This window comes from Vulpes lagopus, chromosome 8, assembly GCF_018345385.1.
Source record: "Vulpes lagopus strain Blue_001 chromosome 8, ASM1834538v1, whole genome shotgun sequence".
Classification (NCBI taxonomy): domain Eukaryota; kingdom Metazoa; phylum Chordata; class Mammalia; order Carnivora; family Canidae; genus Vulpes; species Vulpes lagopus.
In genome coordinates this window covers 119,033,568-119,048,686 of record NC_054831.1, presented here as the reverse complement: position 1 = coordinate 119,048,686, position 15,119 = coordinate 119,033,568, and the positions used below count along the sequence as shown (strand labels likewise).

Sequence of the window (15,119 nt, the reverse complement as noted above, 5' to 3'; positions counted from 1 at the left end):
AGCATGCTGATCACTGAACACAATTACCCTGTCCACTTGAGTTATTATTTCCCATCATAAATTAATAAACTACATTTTGGTTTTCATACAGAAGTCTCTTGTGGTTCTGTTTAGTGTAGATCAATCCCATAATCTAACCACCTCTTAATTAGTGATCAAAATCCCTTGCAAGACCTACAAACTGAGAACCAGGACTTGGGGAATCCCAGCATCCTCCCCAGCTATACAACAGACCTTGTACTCTTCCCTGTATTATTCCATTAAATGGTATTCCTAATTGCCCCAACCCTCAATAGTGTCAGTTCTCAAATCTCTGGGAAAAAGACACAACACTATTTATCTCGGCTTGAAAAGAGGTATAGAAAGTAAAGAAATCAGTAAGCTTATTCATGAGGCTTCTGGAGAACAAGAGAGAAACCAAGCACTGGTTTACAAGCAATGTTAGCCACTGAGAAAGCCTCTAAATTTTGCTTGGAAACACCTTTTCTCTTTTATTATCTAACAAAAGAGACAATACCCAAAGCCACACTTGCACTATCAATCACAACATTAACGCCCACTAAGAGCCCTTTAAACAGATGTGGAGACAATAAAGGGATTCTTATTTTAAGAAATAAAGTAGCAGTAAAACATATGCCAGTGCTCTGAAATCATTTTTAAAACCAAACTGATTTTAAATCCCAACTCAGAATTTAACCCCTCTCGGCCTCAGTTTTCTTACTGTAAAATGAACTGTAGTGAACATTAAATGAAATCTCTGTTAAAAAACAGTAGAATGCTGAGCTCTGAGCAATCACTCAGAAAACCAGCTGCTACTATGACTTAAGAGCACTACTAATGGCTAGCCAATGAAATGCTCCTAGGTACTCAGCTAGCAGTTGTGAGCACACCATCACCCAGGCCACTTCAGCATAAATCCTGTAAAATTAAGAGCCATAACATACCTGGTATTATTTTACCCAGGTGATAAGATACAGCACCGCCCCCCACCCAAATTTCTGAATCTCTTAGTACATATTCTGATTACATTCTTACTGCATTAGAAGAATTTGACATGAACTCAAAGAAAGAAACTCAGAACTGCCTGAAATAAAATATATAGCTGGTAACCACTGACAATCACACCTTCTAGGCAGAGTTCTGATATATGACAACTGTGTAATTTTCAGAAATCCCTTCTCAAAATCCTAATGCCCTAGGGGTTCTACTTAGCCCCCTCATACCATAAAGGATTACTGTGATATCAAATACACAAAATGCTTTCATAAATACTATGAACTACACTCACAAGTCATTTAAAAAGCTTTAACAAGAAACAGCTTAAATATAAAAGCATACATCAATATACTTTATAGGACTTTTTCTTTTAGGACTTTTTTTTTTTTTTAAGGTATACACCCATTCACTTTTAGGACAATTCTTTTGGAGTTTAGAAAACACATACATCAAGAGTCACATTCATTCCCGATAATTTATCTCAACACAACAGTAAAAAGACAATTCAAAAGGAAAAAAAACTCTACATTCAAAGTCTACGGGCAAAAACATTGGGAGAAGGTAAATGTCCACTTAGGTAGCTGTGGTACTATAATGCAAGCTCACCCAAACAGCCACAATGACTATACAGAATGTTTACGAAAGATCACTAACTTTTAAAGGAAAAATACAAAATTGCATGTGTAAAAGACTGCTTCTCCTTGTGCACCCTTCCCTTTTGAATCAAAATTGTAAAGAAAACTAAAAACTGAAATAGATGCTTATTAGTGTGGTGGCATTATGAATGACTTGTTACAAAATATAATATACTTCTATGATTTAGAATTTATTTTCTAATAAATAAAACTGAGATTATAGTAGTATGGAATTCCTTACAAATAAGACACCTTCTCTTAAGCAGACACAGTTGCACTTCAACCTAATTTCACATTAACAAAATCAGTGGCAATTTTAAGGAGAGAGCTCAGACCATATGTTTCAAATATTTCTAAGCAAGCAGATAATAACATCTAATCCACTCTGAAAACTGTAGTCTACGTAAGGAATGTTGAACATGTTCAAAGATTTAATCATAAGCCAGTTACTTTCTTAATTAAAAGTAAGTATAAAGAAGGTGGTGTTTGAATTTTTATTTTCTCTTCAAAGTTTAAGGAATAGGATCTTCTCAATTCACACTTCCGTTTATATATCTACTAATTAAGGACGTGCCCTGCATTTTTTTTAAACAGCTAGGCAATACTTATAAAGATTATTTTTAAATGTTAAAACACCTTTACTCTGCTTCATTTCATTCAAATCAAAATTAAATTAAATTAAATTAAAATAAAATAAAATAAAATAAAATAAACCCAAAGAACCAATATTTGCTACAATTTTTTCACATTTTTCTACTGGCAGATTCAGAACCTGGCACCTAGTAATTATTGCTTAAGCTGTTCATCTAGGTGTCAAGATGCTCACTAATGAAAACAAATTTCCACATTAATGGTCTCGTAAGTAAATATCTCCCTCAACTGAAATCTAATGTACTCCTTTTAAAAAAGAAAAGTTTAATACTTTGCATAATTAGGGAACCCTGGGTGGCGCAGTGGTTTGGCGCCTGCCTTTGGCCGGGGCACGATCCTGGAGACACTGGATCGAATCCCACATCGGGCTCCTGGTGCCTGGAGCCTGCTTCTCCCTCCGCCTGTGTCTATGCCTCTCTCTCTCTCTGTGACTATCATAAATAAATAAAAATTTAAAAAAAAGTTTAAAAAAATACTTTGCATAATTATAATTATACAGTATATAAAATTAACAGGTTTTTTAAAAATATTTTTCAGCTATTAAACACTTTTCATAAACACTGTCAATAGTTATATCTTAAAAAAAAAAATAGTTATATCTAACGTCTTTAGCAACACTTCCACTGCTAAGGATGGAATGATACAAATCACTTAAGCCTGGCCAATGAGGGAAAATTTGACATTCTCTCCCACATCTGGAAAATCGCTACTGCTTTTCTGGCTACTGAAAAATTTCAAGAGTTTCAGCATCTGAAGTAATGATGTCAAAATGTAAAGTATTACTTGAACAGGCCCCGAAAATGTACAGTCTGTAGAGGCACTACCAGAAATTAGAAATAAAAGTAGTAAAAGACACTCTTTGCCCAAAGAAAAAACTTCTTAAAAAGAAAAACCTATCAGGAATGAAACTGATATAGCTAGAAGGCATTCATTTTAAGATAAGCACACTGATAGTGTACTTGAGGACCTACTTCGGATGAAGAAAGGAACATTACCCTGGTGATCGGACTGGTCAGGACTGCTGTACAGGAAGGAGAGAGTTCAGAGAGGAGAGTGGGAAGGACTCTCCACAAAGAGCTTAGACAGAAAGAAGGAAAGAAAAGCAAGTAGGGCAGTGCCCACCAAGAAGAAAGGAGTCTAGCCAGTGACACACGGAAGCAGTAAGGAGAGGTGGAAAAGGCAACTAGTCTAGTGACCAGTGAGGATTCCTGGAGCACCAAAACGTTGGACTCTTAATCCAATAGGCAGCAACAGGAAGTAACATTGTAAAAATTCAGTTCATAAAATTAATCTGACATTCCTCCGTAAAATGGGGTGTGGGAAAGCTAAACAGCCTTTTTGCTAAAGGCTAAGCAAAGAGGTCACTGCAGTAATTAGGCATGAAACATTAAGAGAGGGGACCTGTGGAAATGGGCAAGGAAGGTACAAATGTCTGCTTAGATGTCTCTCTCAGCTTTCAAAGCATAAAAAAAAAAACCTACATAATTTCAAAAATGAGGATTCATAGCCCATTTTAACAATCAAGAATGAAGTCATTAAGTATGCATAAGCAAGTCTATCACTGCAATTCTTTTAATCAGTAATCTATTCTGTAGAGTCAACTGAGTGCAAAGTCTAGATTTTGCACTAATTTTAACGTTGTCCTGAAGATCCACGGTGGGTTGCTGGGGAACCGTATGAACAAAAAGACCAATTAAGTAGCCATAAGAAGAATTTGGTAGATCTGAAATTTTAGGACAACTACAGGTTAGACAGATTTGCAGTCAGTTCACCGACAACTGCTAACTCCACAGTGTACCCTCTTCAAAGGAGCTCAGTGGTTCTTGACCACATAGAAAACACAATCACTGTGAACAACTTCATCTAGGACATGAGACACACAAGACAGTGGTAACAGCTACATAAAAAAATTCAGAGATACTGTTAGCAGCTCAATCTCCATGTTCTTTTGTGATCAAATACCCTGGGGTAAGCTCCACAGCAGTCCTTTCTCACCACATATTCCTTTCCCAATCCACTGAAGTCAAATTCTTTATACTTTCCCCCTTTAAGTTACTGGAATAGGGCCAAAAGAGACCTCTTTTCTCTGCCATCTTATAAAACTTGATAAACTGACAACAAACTATGTTCAGAAAATGAAGAAGTGCCAGAGTGAACTAGGCTTTTCTGCAGGATAAAGGAAGAGCATGCTAAAGGAGCAGAGGACTATGCTATCTTGGCTACCTACAGGTTACCTGCAAATAAGGTCATTTTTTGGGGGGGGGACGCCTGGGTGGCTCAGAAGTTGAGCATTTGCCTTTGGCTCAGGTCGTGATCCCAGGGTCCTGGGATCGAGTTCCACATCAGGCTCCCTGGAGGGAGCCTGCTTCTCCTTCTGCCTATGTCTCTGCCTCTCTGTGTGTCTCTCATGAATAAATAATAAACTTAAAAAAAAAAGTCATTTGTTTTTCTACATATAACTATATGGTTTGACCTATAACATAACCACATTCATGTTATACTAGGTCTAAATTATGTAAGTGATTCCTGCAAGAATATCCAAGAGCCCAATGTACAAAAAGTAAGCCTCCACAGCACTTAGGAAACCTGTAAAGTTCATGAACCATGAAAACCTCAACATTGCTTTATGACCTACCCACCTCATATCCACAAAGCAGGAAACAGCTCAACTAAGAGAGGAGAAAGAGTCTTTTGCCTCAAGATGGGAGCAAATAATTAAACCCACCCACACACCCAGTCAGCTTCAGGGCATTTTTAATTATTAAATTGACAAGACAAAGGTCTCAGTGTGCCAGATATGGACAAGTTCCCTTTTTCATGCACTCCAGGAGATGAAAATTTCATAGATATGGCTACTTTGTATACCAGGAAGACCAATACAGAAAATAGACTACTTCCTCTACATCCTTGGCTTTAATGAGTATCACAGATTGCATTAATTAATTAATTAATTAAGAGACAACAGATTAACTTTGGTTAACTCTGGTTCCTCATCAGCGAAATAACAGTAAAGAAGAGAGAATTACACAGAATACTGTTTAATACACACTTGACCAAGAAAAATCACAAAAGTAATTCCTCTTTGCTAAACACTATTCTATCTGGTTGTGTACATATAATGAGGGTATTTCCATGCCCCAGCAGATGGCCCAGAGAAAGTATCCCATTGATCTAGTTACAACTATATTAAACAAAAGATCCTTTATAATAAATCAACTTGGATTCAACTTGGATGGTAACAGCACTGCTGATTTACTATTCATCTTACGTACTACTCTTTGCAAAATAATCAAATAGTTTTGAAAATATAAAAATATGCAAAAAAGGGTGAATGAATAGAGGCTTTTCAGTTTTGTCAGGTCCTCATCCTCCCCTTCATAACCCCACATCCCTCAGGATGGAAAAGTAATCTGAATAAAGAATACAAGCAATAAATATTTACTGAATTGAACTAAGATCCCTTGCAGGGAGGGCAATATCAACTTCTGGAGTAAATGAGAAAATAAGGAGGAATCCATGCTTAGAAAAAGAAGTATTTATTTGTAAGATTCATTCAACACAATATATTAAGCACCCAATATTTACAAAGTAGTAACTGGCTGAAGCCCCTGCTCTAAACAAACTTACGTGCAAGGAAATAGAACACATTTACACAAATCACTACATAGAAAATAAACTAGAGCCATAAGACTGACACAAAAAAACTTGCTGCTTAAATTCCTCTCCATAACTTCTGGTTAGAGCAAAAAAGATTTTATAGAAGACCTGATCACTGAAGTTAAGATTTTAAATAATGGGCAGACTGTGGACATGCAGAAATAACAGAAAACCCAAGATTTGAAGTGACAGAGATATCAATTCAAATAGATGGTTCATGATCATGTTAACCTCTCTAATCCCTTTTTGCCTGGGCTATAAAAAGGCATCATAAACATTGCAGGACCACCATGAAGATTGTAATGTATATGAAGTGGTTAGCATAGTACCTGGAAAATAAATGTTCAATATATTGCAGCTATCATTCCCAAGCCTAACAAAATAGAACTTGGGAGTCAAATCCACATCTTGATACTCATGACTTAGTCACTTGACCTTAGGACTCATTTTTCTCATGTAAAAAAAAGGTAGAAATATCTCCAAAAAATCTGTTGGGAGGTTCATATAGGCAATAAAATCAATGCCAAAGTATCTTGAAAAGTGCTAATGCATTACTGTATGTAGTTCTTTAGTTGGCTTACCTTCGAATTAAGCATAGTGATGTTGATGAAAAGAGTAGGCACATTTTAGCCAGAGGAGGATAAATGGGGGAAAAATGAAGATGGACTAAGCAGTATGTGGAATAAGCTATATCCTGCTGCAAAGGAGCATGTTTTACTGCATTCAAGCACTGCAAGACAGAACAATGCTAAGTCTGTCCAGTCATTGCAGTACAGGATAGAAGGCAGATAATAGAATGAGTGGGGTTCCAAACAGGTATCAAAGTCATGAGACAACTGAAAACCAGGTTCCAAATGTCAGATGCATCTACATTCTCAAGGTTAGAAGATACTTTCTTCTTTCTTGTTCTTCAAAATGCCCAGTCCCCAAATTATTCTGGATCCCAGAAACTTCCCCCAAACAATATTCTTAAAAAGGTCACTTCATCTCAAACACATATGTCATTAATCTACTACAGGAAAGTTATGCACTAAGATCTTGTTACTCCAGGTCACTTGGTCTGGCTAGCTATGTTTTCTCTGAAGTAAAAATTTCAACAGCAAGATACCCAAAATGCCCAACAACCAAATGGTACTAATACAAGGTTAAAGGAACTAGGCAGATTTACCATTCCTATCCATACTCAAAGCTACATTTTGGGGTAGAAAGGACTCATTACACTGTTTGGTCAGGAATTCGTATATTAACACATCAAATGCTTTATTAGTTTTTCTTCTCTTCTGGAAGAATGTACGCAAGATTTGGCTGGAAGACAATATATCTCCTTTCCAAAATTCAATACATTTTGGAGTCGAATGCATTACTCTATGGGACTCTAGTTCTAAGAAACCGCCATTGTAAGGTAGCTCTTCCTGGGCTAAAATCCTAGAAGTACTTTTAGCTACCCAAAAAGCCCTCAATTCTATGAGCCATTCTGTTTACCATGATGGTAAGATGTGGAAAAGATTTTAACAGACTTGGTATCCACATCGGGTTTCCACTTGCCCTAATTTCAGAATTAACACCCGTGAACCCTTAGGGACAGACATTTCAGAAGTGCCGTAGATAGCTGTAGACTGGTGAATGAGACACTTAGAAAACTGAGTGAAAAGTTTCAGAACCTCTACATCACAAGGGCGAAGTCACTCTAAAAAGACACCTTTTAAATGCCCTCTAGCATATCCTAGAGAAAGTGGAACTATTCCCCTTTTCCATCTTTCTAAAGATATAGAAATAAGGGCTAACTCCAAAATCTTAGACTTGAAAGGGTCCTGGGAAACTAGTCCAATATCTCTGTCTTACAGATGGAAAAAAGCAAAATCCAAATAGGATGAACATCTGAGCCAAGGCTGGACTGTGGCTTCAGGGTTCTGGTCCAGAGACAGCTTTATCCGGCCAAGTTACATCCTTCTTTGGGTGAACAGATTTCCAGCTCTCCAACTCTCCAAATCACTACCAAATTCCTCCCTCTACTAGCCATTCTGCTATTTTAACTTACAGATAGAATTCCTATGTAATGTCTAACGAGAATCTACAGCTATATTTTAAACATATCTCACCTTATTCTACTTCCAGGGAATGTGATAGGATTCATTATGTCTCCACATACAAGAGCATTTGCCAGATCTCCTTCCTCAGGTTTACAAACTTGTCTATTGTAAGTTTTTCTATGCTTCAGTTTTCTAAAACAAAGATGAAGGCCACATATCTAAATACATTCCATTTATTCCTGAAATAATCACTACTATCTTAATATCCCTGAAAGTCATCAAGTTTTCTACATATAAAACATTAAGGAATCTTAAACAGAAAAAGTCCTCAGCTTTTAAGTTAAAAAAAAAAACAATTATGCAGAGTAAGGTGCCTTTTCTGTCAACAGCTCTCCCCTTGGCAAATCCATCCTTTTTTAGGACACAGAAAGTAATAACACTGCTGCCCTCCTATAGGTAACAGCAAATAAATCCAACAAGATCCTATACCAAATCAATGTAGAAACCAAGTCCAGTAACCCAAGGTTAGTGAGCCTTCCCCAGTACTACAAAGATACACCCTTGAATACTCAACTAACAGACTCATCTTTTCATATGTAAATTTTTAAAGCTGCTCCAAGATGTGCCTTTAAACTTTTCAGTCCTACAACTTTAAGCTGAATGAGTGGCCAGCCAAGATAGTAGCTGAAATATTTGAAAATAATTTCTGGCCTTACTCCTAAAACATTTTAATACCTTCCTTCTTATGTTGATTTTCTAGAACAAAAGGCAAGTAAAGCACTTGTGTTGTGAACCCTCAGCTAAGAACAATGGTACTTCAGACAACCAGCAAGGTTTGAGGTGATGTCTTAAGTAGCCATTTCTTAGCAAGATTTCAACTAAGAAATGCTCTAAATTTTGCAAAGCAACACTGAGTCTAGTATTGGCTTTGATGAAAAAATGTCTAACAAGAGCCAAGTAGCACTAACTTCACTAAAAATCAATTACTCTGAATAGAGCCAATTCTCTTTCAATTCTAAAGATTCACACATTCTTGACACAGGTATTGCTTACCATGAGGACTCACACAAGCTTGAGCACCATACATACCCACACCAATACACATGTAGTAAGTGCAGCAAAAATACTCTATGCCTGGCTGAAAAGTCAATACAATTTACTTCAAATTTTAGTGTTTATATGGGTAGACTATATTCATACACAACCCCTCTCCCAGAGAGGGAAAGAAATTTAATGAAGTTAAACTAATTAGAAGCTGTGCTTTATTATAAAATCTTATTATTTCCTCATTTCTCTTTTGACATTCTCCCTTATAATACTGCCAAAAAAAAAAAAACCAACCCCTCAGGAAACCACTGAGTGGCTCTCAAACATCTGACTCCTGGTTTCAGCTGAGGTCATCATGTCAGGGTCCTAGGATAGAGCCCTGCAACCTGTTCCAGACTCAGTGGGGAGTCCACTTAAGGATGTTCTCTCTCTCCCTCTGCCCCTTCCCCAGCTCCTGCTTTCTCTCTCAAATAAATAAATCTTTAAAAACTTCTCCCATCCTGGACCGCTGCAGACCCTAACTAAACCAGAAAATGTTCCCCAAGTCTTACATTCTTCCACTCAAGTAATCACAAACTAGTCCAGTTAATACTGATCACTCCCTTCTCTAAACATGAACCATACATAGAAAACACTTGCATTCTTTCTGTTGCCATGTGTATTTACTGCTTCCTTAACTACCTACAGAGCTCCTTGAGTACAGAAGCCTCACTCTAAGTTTTTCTCCTTTGTGCCTAAACAGTAGATTATGCTTTAAAAAAAAAAAAAAATAGGGGCACCAATGGGATGCCTGGGTGGCTCAATCATTTATTGATTGATTTCAGGTCATGATCTCAAGGTCACAGGATCCATGCTCAGCACTGAGTCCGCCTGTCCCTCCCTCTCTGCTATTGCCCTAGCTCGCACTCTCTCTCCCTCTCTCTCTCTCTCTAAAATAAATAAATGAATGAAATCTTCTAAAAAACAAAATAGGGCAGCCCAGGTGGCTCAGGGGTTTAGCGCTGCCTTCAGCCCAGAGCGTGCTCCTGGAGTCCCAGGATTGAGTCCCACGTCAGGCTTGCTGTATGGAGCCTGCTTCTCCCTCTGCCTGTGTCTCTGCCTCTCTCTCTCTCTCTCAACCTCTCTGATAAATAAATAAATAAAATCTTTTTAAAAACATAAATAAATAAGCAAGTAAGTAAGTAAGTAAGGGATGCCTGGGTGGCTCAGCAGTTGAGCCTCTGCCTTGGGCTCAGGGCATGATCCCGGTTCTGGGATCGAGTCCTGCATCGAACTCCCTGCGAGGAGCCTGCTTCTCCATCTGCATACATCTCTGCTTCTCTGTGTCTCATGAATAAAATCTTTAAAAATAAATAAAATTCAAAAATAGGAGCACCTGGCTGGCTCAGATAGTAGAGTTTGTGACTCTTGATCTTGGGAGTCATGTACTTGAGCCCCACAACGGGGGTAGAGTTTGCTTTAAAAAAATAATAACTTTACTATTGGGCAGCCTAGGTGGTTCAGCAGTTTAGCACCGCCTTCAGCCCAGGGCGTGATCCTGGAGACCCGGGATCAAGTCCCATGTCAGGCTCCCTGCATGGAGCCTGCTTCTCCCCCTGCCTGTGTCTCTGCCCTCCTCTCTCTCTGTGTCTCTCATTAGTAAATAAATGAAATATATTAAAAAACAACAACAAAAAACAACTTTAGTATCTATATTTTGGGAGGGACACATATTAAGCATCTTTTTAAAATCCTCTCCGAAACTATCAATTTTTATACAGCTTACCAAAATGGGATTTTTACTATCAATTATTTATAAGTAGTAGCTTCACTTACTCTAAGGGAACATGCTTTGGAAAGGAAGCCAGGTCAGAATCCTAAGCTCCATCATATGTGATCTTGGGCAAATTAATTCATAAATCTCAGCCTCTTTATCTGGATAACAGACCCATCCTCATAGTTATTGATGAGACAATGCATGCAAACCCCTCAGCACTGGGGAATATATGGTCAGCAAATGGTAGCAAATGGCAGTTATCATTACTCTATGAATAAATAATAAGGAATGAAGAAGCAATAACACTGTATTACTGCTGGAATATACTTTGGTTATCTACATATGTCTACATCCAGGTCTGAGGAATTATATTCGGATACCAAAAAAATAGTATTTCTAACAAAAATAAAAGTGAGGTTTGGAAACCGTGGGAGGAAAAAGCATTTTTGGAAGGAAAAAATGATTTAAAAAATACTGTCTTTGGGGATCCCTGGGTGGCGCAGCGGTTTGGCGCCTGCCTTTGGCCCAGGGCGCGATCCTGGAGACCCAGGATCGAATCCCATGTCGGGCTCCCGGTGCATGGAGCCTGCTTCTCCCTCTGCCTGTGTCTCTGCCTCTCTCTCTCTCTCTGTGACTATCATAAATAAATTAAAAAATTTTAAGAAAATATTTTTTAAAAAAATAAAAAATACTGTCTTCAATTAAATAAAATTTACTTTCTATTCAATTCTTTTCACTATTTTTCAATTAGACTTAAGCCTTTAGAGATTATAAAGTATTGTGTACAAAACAGCAAAAGGCATTATACCTTGTATAATTAATTTTTAAATCTGGGATTAGGGGGGCAGCCCGGGTGGCTCAGCGATTTAGCACCGCCTTCAGCCCAGGGCCTGATCCTGGAGACCCGGGATCGAGTCCCACGTCGGGCTCCCTGCATGGAGCCTGCTTCTCCTTCTGCCTCTGTGTGTGTGTGTGTGTGTGTGTGTGTGTGCCTCTCATGAATAAATAAATAAAATCTTTTTTTAAAAAAAATCTGGGATTAGGTTCTTAGGAGAGTGGAACAGGCTAAAACCACAAGATAAACATGGTTTCCCCTCTATACTTAATATCTGATTCAACTATTAACTTTCTGTTCCAAAGAAACTTTTGCTCCAAAAGTTAATTGAGAAAAATCTCTTCCCCGATAACCACATAAGGTTTATTGTTTTGCACTGTTTCAATGATATTAGGCAGGTACAGGAGACATAAAGCCACCTATCTTCTCTTAAAGCTCTAGGGGAAAAATAAGAACAGGCCCAAAACCCAGGAACCCAAGATGACAGGACACTGGGACCCTGACTACAAGATGATTCAGCAAAGTTGGAAACAAAATCTTCTAACACAGGAAACAAGAATCTCATAAGTAAAACACCAAAAGAGTTTAACTAATGCCTGACCACAAAGGTAGTCAATGAATATTTGCTACAAATCAGGAGAAGAATTATCTTAACTTTGAATCCTCAGAACCTAGCACAGTGCCTGGATCAAAGAATATTTGCTAAATCAAAGAACAAATGTATTTAATGATTGGTATAAAAGAGAATCCAGTATACAGCTATTCTCCCCTCCTTTTAAAAAACATTAAAATGGATGTGGGAGCTTTTAAATACTGGATGTGCATAAAATAAAACAGATGAAAACCCAGTTAATCTCCAAAACAAGAGAACCACAAGCAAATGCCCCCAGCTTGAGAACCTAGAACACCTCTGACTACTCATTCAAACTATATGCTCTACTTATCACCAATGCATTCTTATGGTCAACAACTAGAATCACCAGAAGTCAGCTGTACTTATACTCCCATTTCTTTTAGAATTATGGCAATATTCCTTATCCATGTTTGGATAGCAATAAATTTTGTTCTTGCAAACGTTAGACATTATGAACAAACCAAAATTCTTGTTCCTTAATTCTATGTAGGTAAGGGAGGATTGACTGAGCCCTCCACCTTCTGGAATTATTTCACCAGAAATCTAACTTCCTTTTCATAATGGAGCTCTAAACAACATCCTCAGAAAATGGCACTACTCTAAAAATACGTTATCAACATGTTCTTTCTGATTAGCGGCCAATCTAAGACTCCCTTCCACTGTAAAAAGAACCTAGCAATAGGATAATGAGGCAAAAGTAAGGACATCTTATGCAAATAAAATTATTTTGTAGAATTTTAAAGCTTCAAATTACAAGTGACTAGTTAATATAATCATCAACAATTAATGTTCATGTTTTGGTTGCTTTGTTTTGTCTTTAAGACATTAGGGTAAAGCTAATGAGATCATTTTGGCAAAATTCTGCAATAACCCATTCCTATCATGAGGATGGCAACAAGGAAAAGCAAGCACATACTTCTGGAGACTAGATTCAGACACATTTGATGAAAGACAGCTCCAAACTTCCCTTAAAAACAGTCCCACTTTCCTGACACACAGGTTCACTTACCTCTCCCATCGCTCTTCCCTCCAGAGCAAGTGCTTGAAAATCATGATTCAGCTCATCCATAGAACGTACCTATCATTCAAAATAGAGAAGGGAAAAGTTTCAAGTTAGCATCTTGAATTTCACATCCACAGTAAACACAACTGAAGGCTTTTCTATATTTGCTTTCAGATATTCACAAAGACAGTAACAATAATCATTAAATCGTTCACTTACCTTTAATTATCAGAGTTCAGAGCCAATGACCCCTGTTTTCTCCCCTCCCATCCCTTTTTTTCAAAATGTGAAAAATACATAATCCAGAAGAAAAGACATATTCCATCACAAGAGAATTATATTAACTTTCTCATACACTTTAATAAGTAAAAACCAAATACTAAAGGGTAATAACATATCATGAACACAGCTACAGACTCAAAAGACCACAGTACTTGCCCCCAACTGCATATAGGAAGTAAAAACCAGGAATTTATTTGATCCAACCCAGTATTTCTTTGATAAACCTCAGGGAAAGGTGCTACAAACTATATAATGGAGTGCCCCAACGTTTCTCCATGTTGGAAGGTCTATGGGGCCCCTGGATCTCAATTCCAGGAGAAAAAAAACAGCAAATATTACAAGAATCCCTTCAAACTTCACCCATCATTAAATGTACTACCCAAATCATCACAATCTTTCCAGCCTTCAATTAACTCATATATTAACTCGTCTCTAAGGTCATTTCTACAAGGTAAGGTTAGATCAAGGACGTAGTATGAAATAGTTAATTCAGGGCAGCCCCAGTGGTGCAAAGGTTTAGCGCCGCTTGCAGTCCAGGGTGTGATCCTGGAGACCCTGGATCAAGTCCCACTAAGGCTCTCTGCATGGTGCCTGTTTCTCCTTCTGCCTGTGTCTCTGCCCCTCTCTCTCTCTGTCTCTATGAAGAAATAAATAAAATCTTTAAAAAAAATAGTTAATTCAAAACAATCATAATTCAGGGCATCTGGGTGGCTCAGTAGGTATCTGGGTGGCTCAGTCGGTGTCTGGGTGGCTCAGTCAGTTAAGCGTCGGCCTTCAGCTCAGGTCATGGATTAGGCCTGCTTTTCCCTCCCCTCCTCGCTCGTGTTCTCTCTTGCTATCTCTGTTGTTATCTCTCTCTCAAATAAATAAAATCTTTTTCTAAAAAATCACAATTGGGATGCCTGGGTGGCTCAGCAGTTGAGAACCTGCCCCTGGCTCAGGGCGTGATCCGTGGTCTCAGGATGGAATCAAACGTCGGGCTTCCTGCCCGAAGCCTGCTTCTCCCTCTGCCTACATCTCTGCCTTTCTCTCTGTGTGTCTTTCATGAATAAATAAATAAAATCTTTTATAAATAAATAAATAATCATAATTCGAAAGCCTTGTGTCCAGTATTCTATTAGTCCCCTCAGTTATGAGAGGCAAGCCATCTCTGCTGCCTGAAGGCTACAGGACAGTCCCTGTTTATTCAAGAGGAAGGCACCTCTGCTTACCAGAGAAAGAAGGAGGCCAAGTGCCTGAAGCAAGAATCTCCCAAACCCCTTCATCTGACCATCATTACCCCCCACAGTTGGTGTACAACTGCAGGCTGTGAGTACATACAGAGCAGGTGAGGCTACAGCCAGGCAAGGAGAGGGAAAAGTACAGACAGCATGAGTCATAATACAGTTGGGAGAACGAATTCAATTTCATGAACAGGTTACCTGTTTATCAACCAAAAATTTTAATTTGACTGAACTGACACCACATAAAAATACAGTTGCACTGTTGTTTTAAAACACATCTGTTTCCAAACCCAGAGCTGATATATGCACAAAATGACACACTGTGTCACTAAAACAAAACAGCTTTTTTTTAAGATTTTATTTATTTATT

General features: G+C 38.1%; 1 protein-coding gene across 10 annotated transcripts in view; it reads right to left on the bottom strand.

Moving 5' to 3' along the window:
• Window positions 1–15,119, bottom strand: part of PUM1 (pumilio RNA binding family member 1) — a 135,342-nt gene that overhangs the window by 75,071 nt on the left and 45,152 nt on the right. For all 10 annotated transcript variants that reach the window (XM_041764864.1, XM_041764865.1, XM_041764859.1 and 7 more), the window contains exon 3: window positions 13,251–13,319. In XM_041764864.1, coding sequence (XP_041620798.1) covers window positions 13,251–13,319 — 69 coding nt within the window. The remainder of the gene's footprint in view (window positions 1–13,250; window positions 13,320–15,119) is intronic.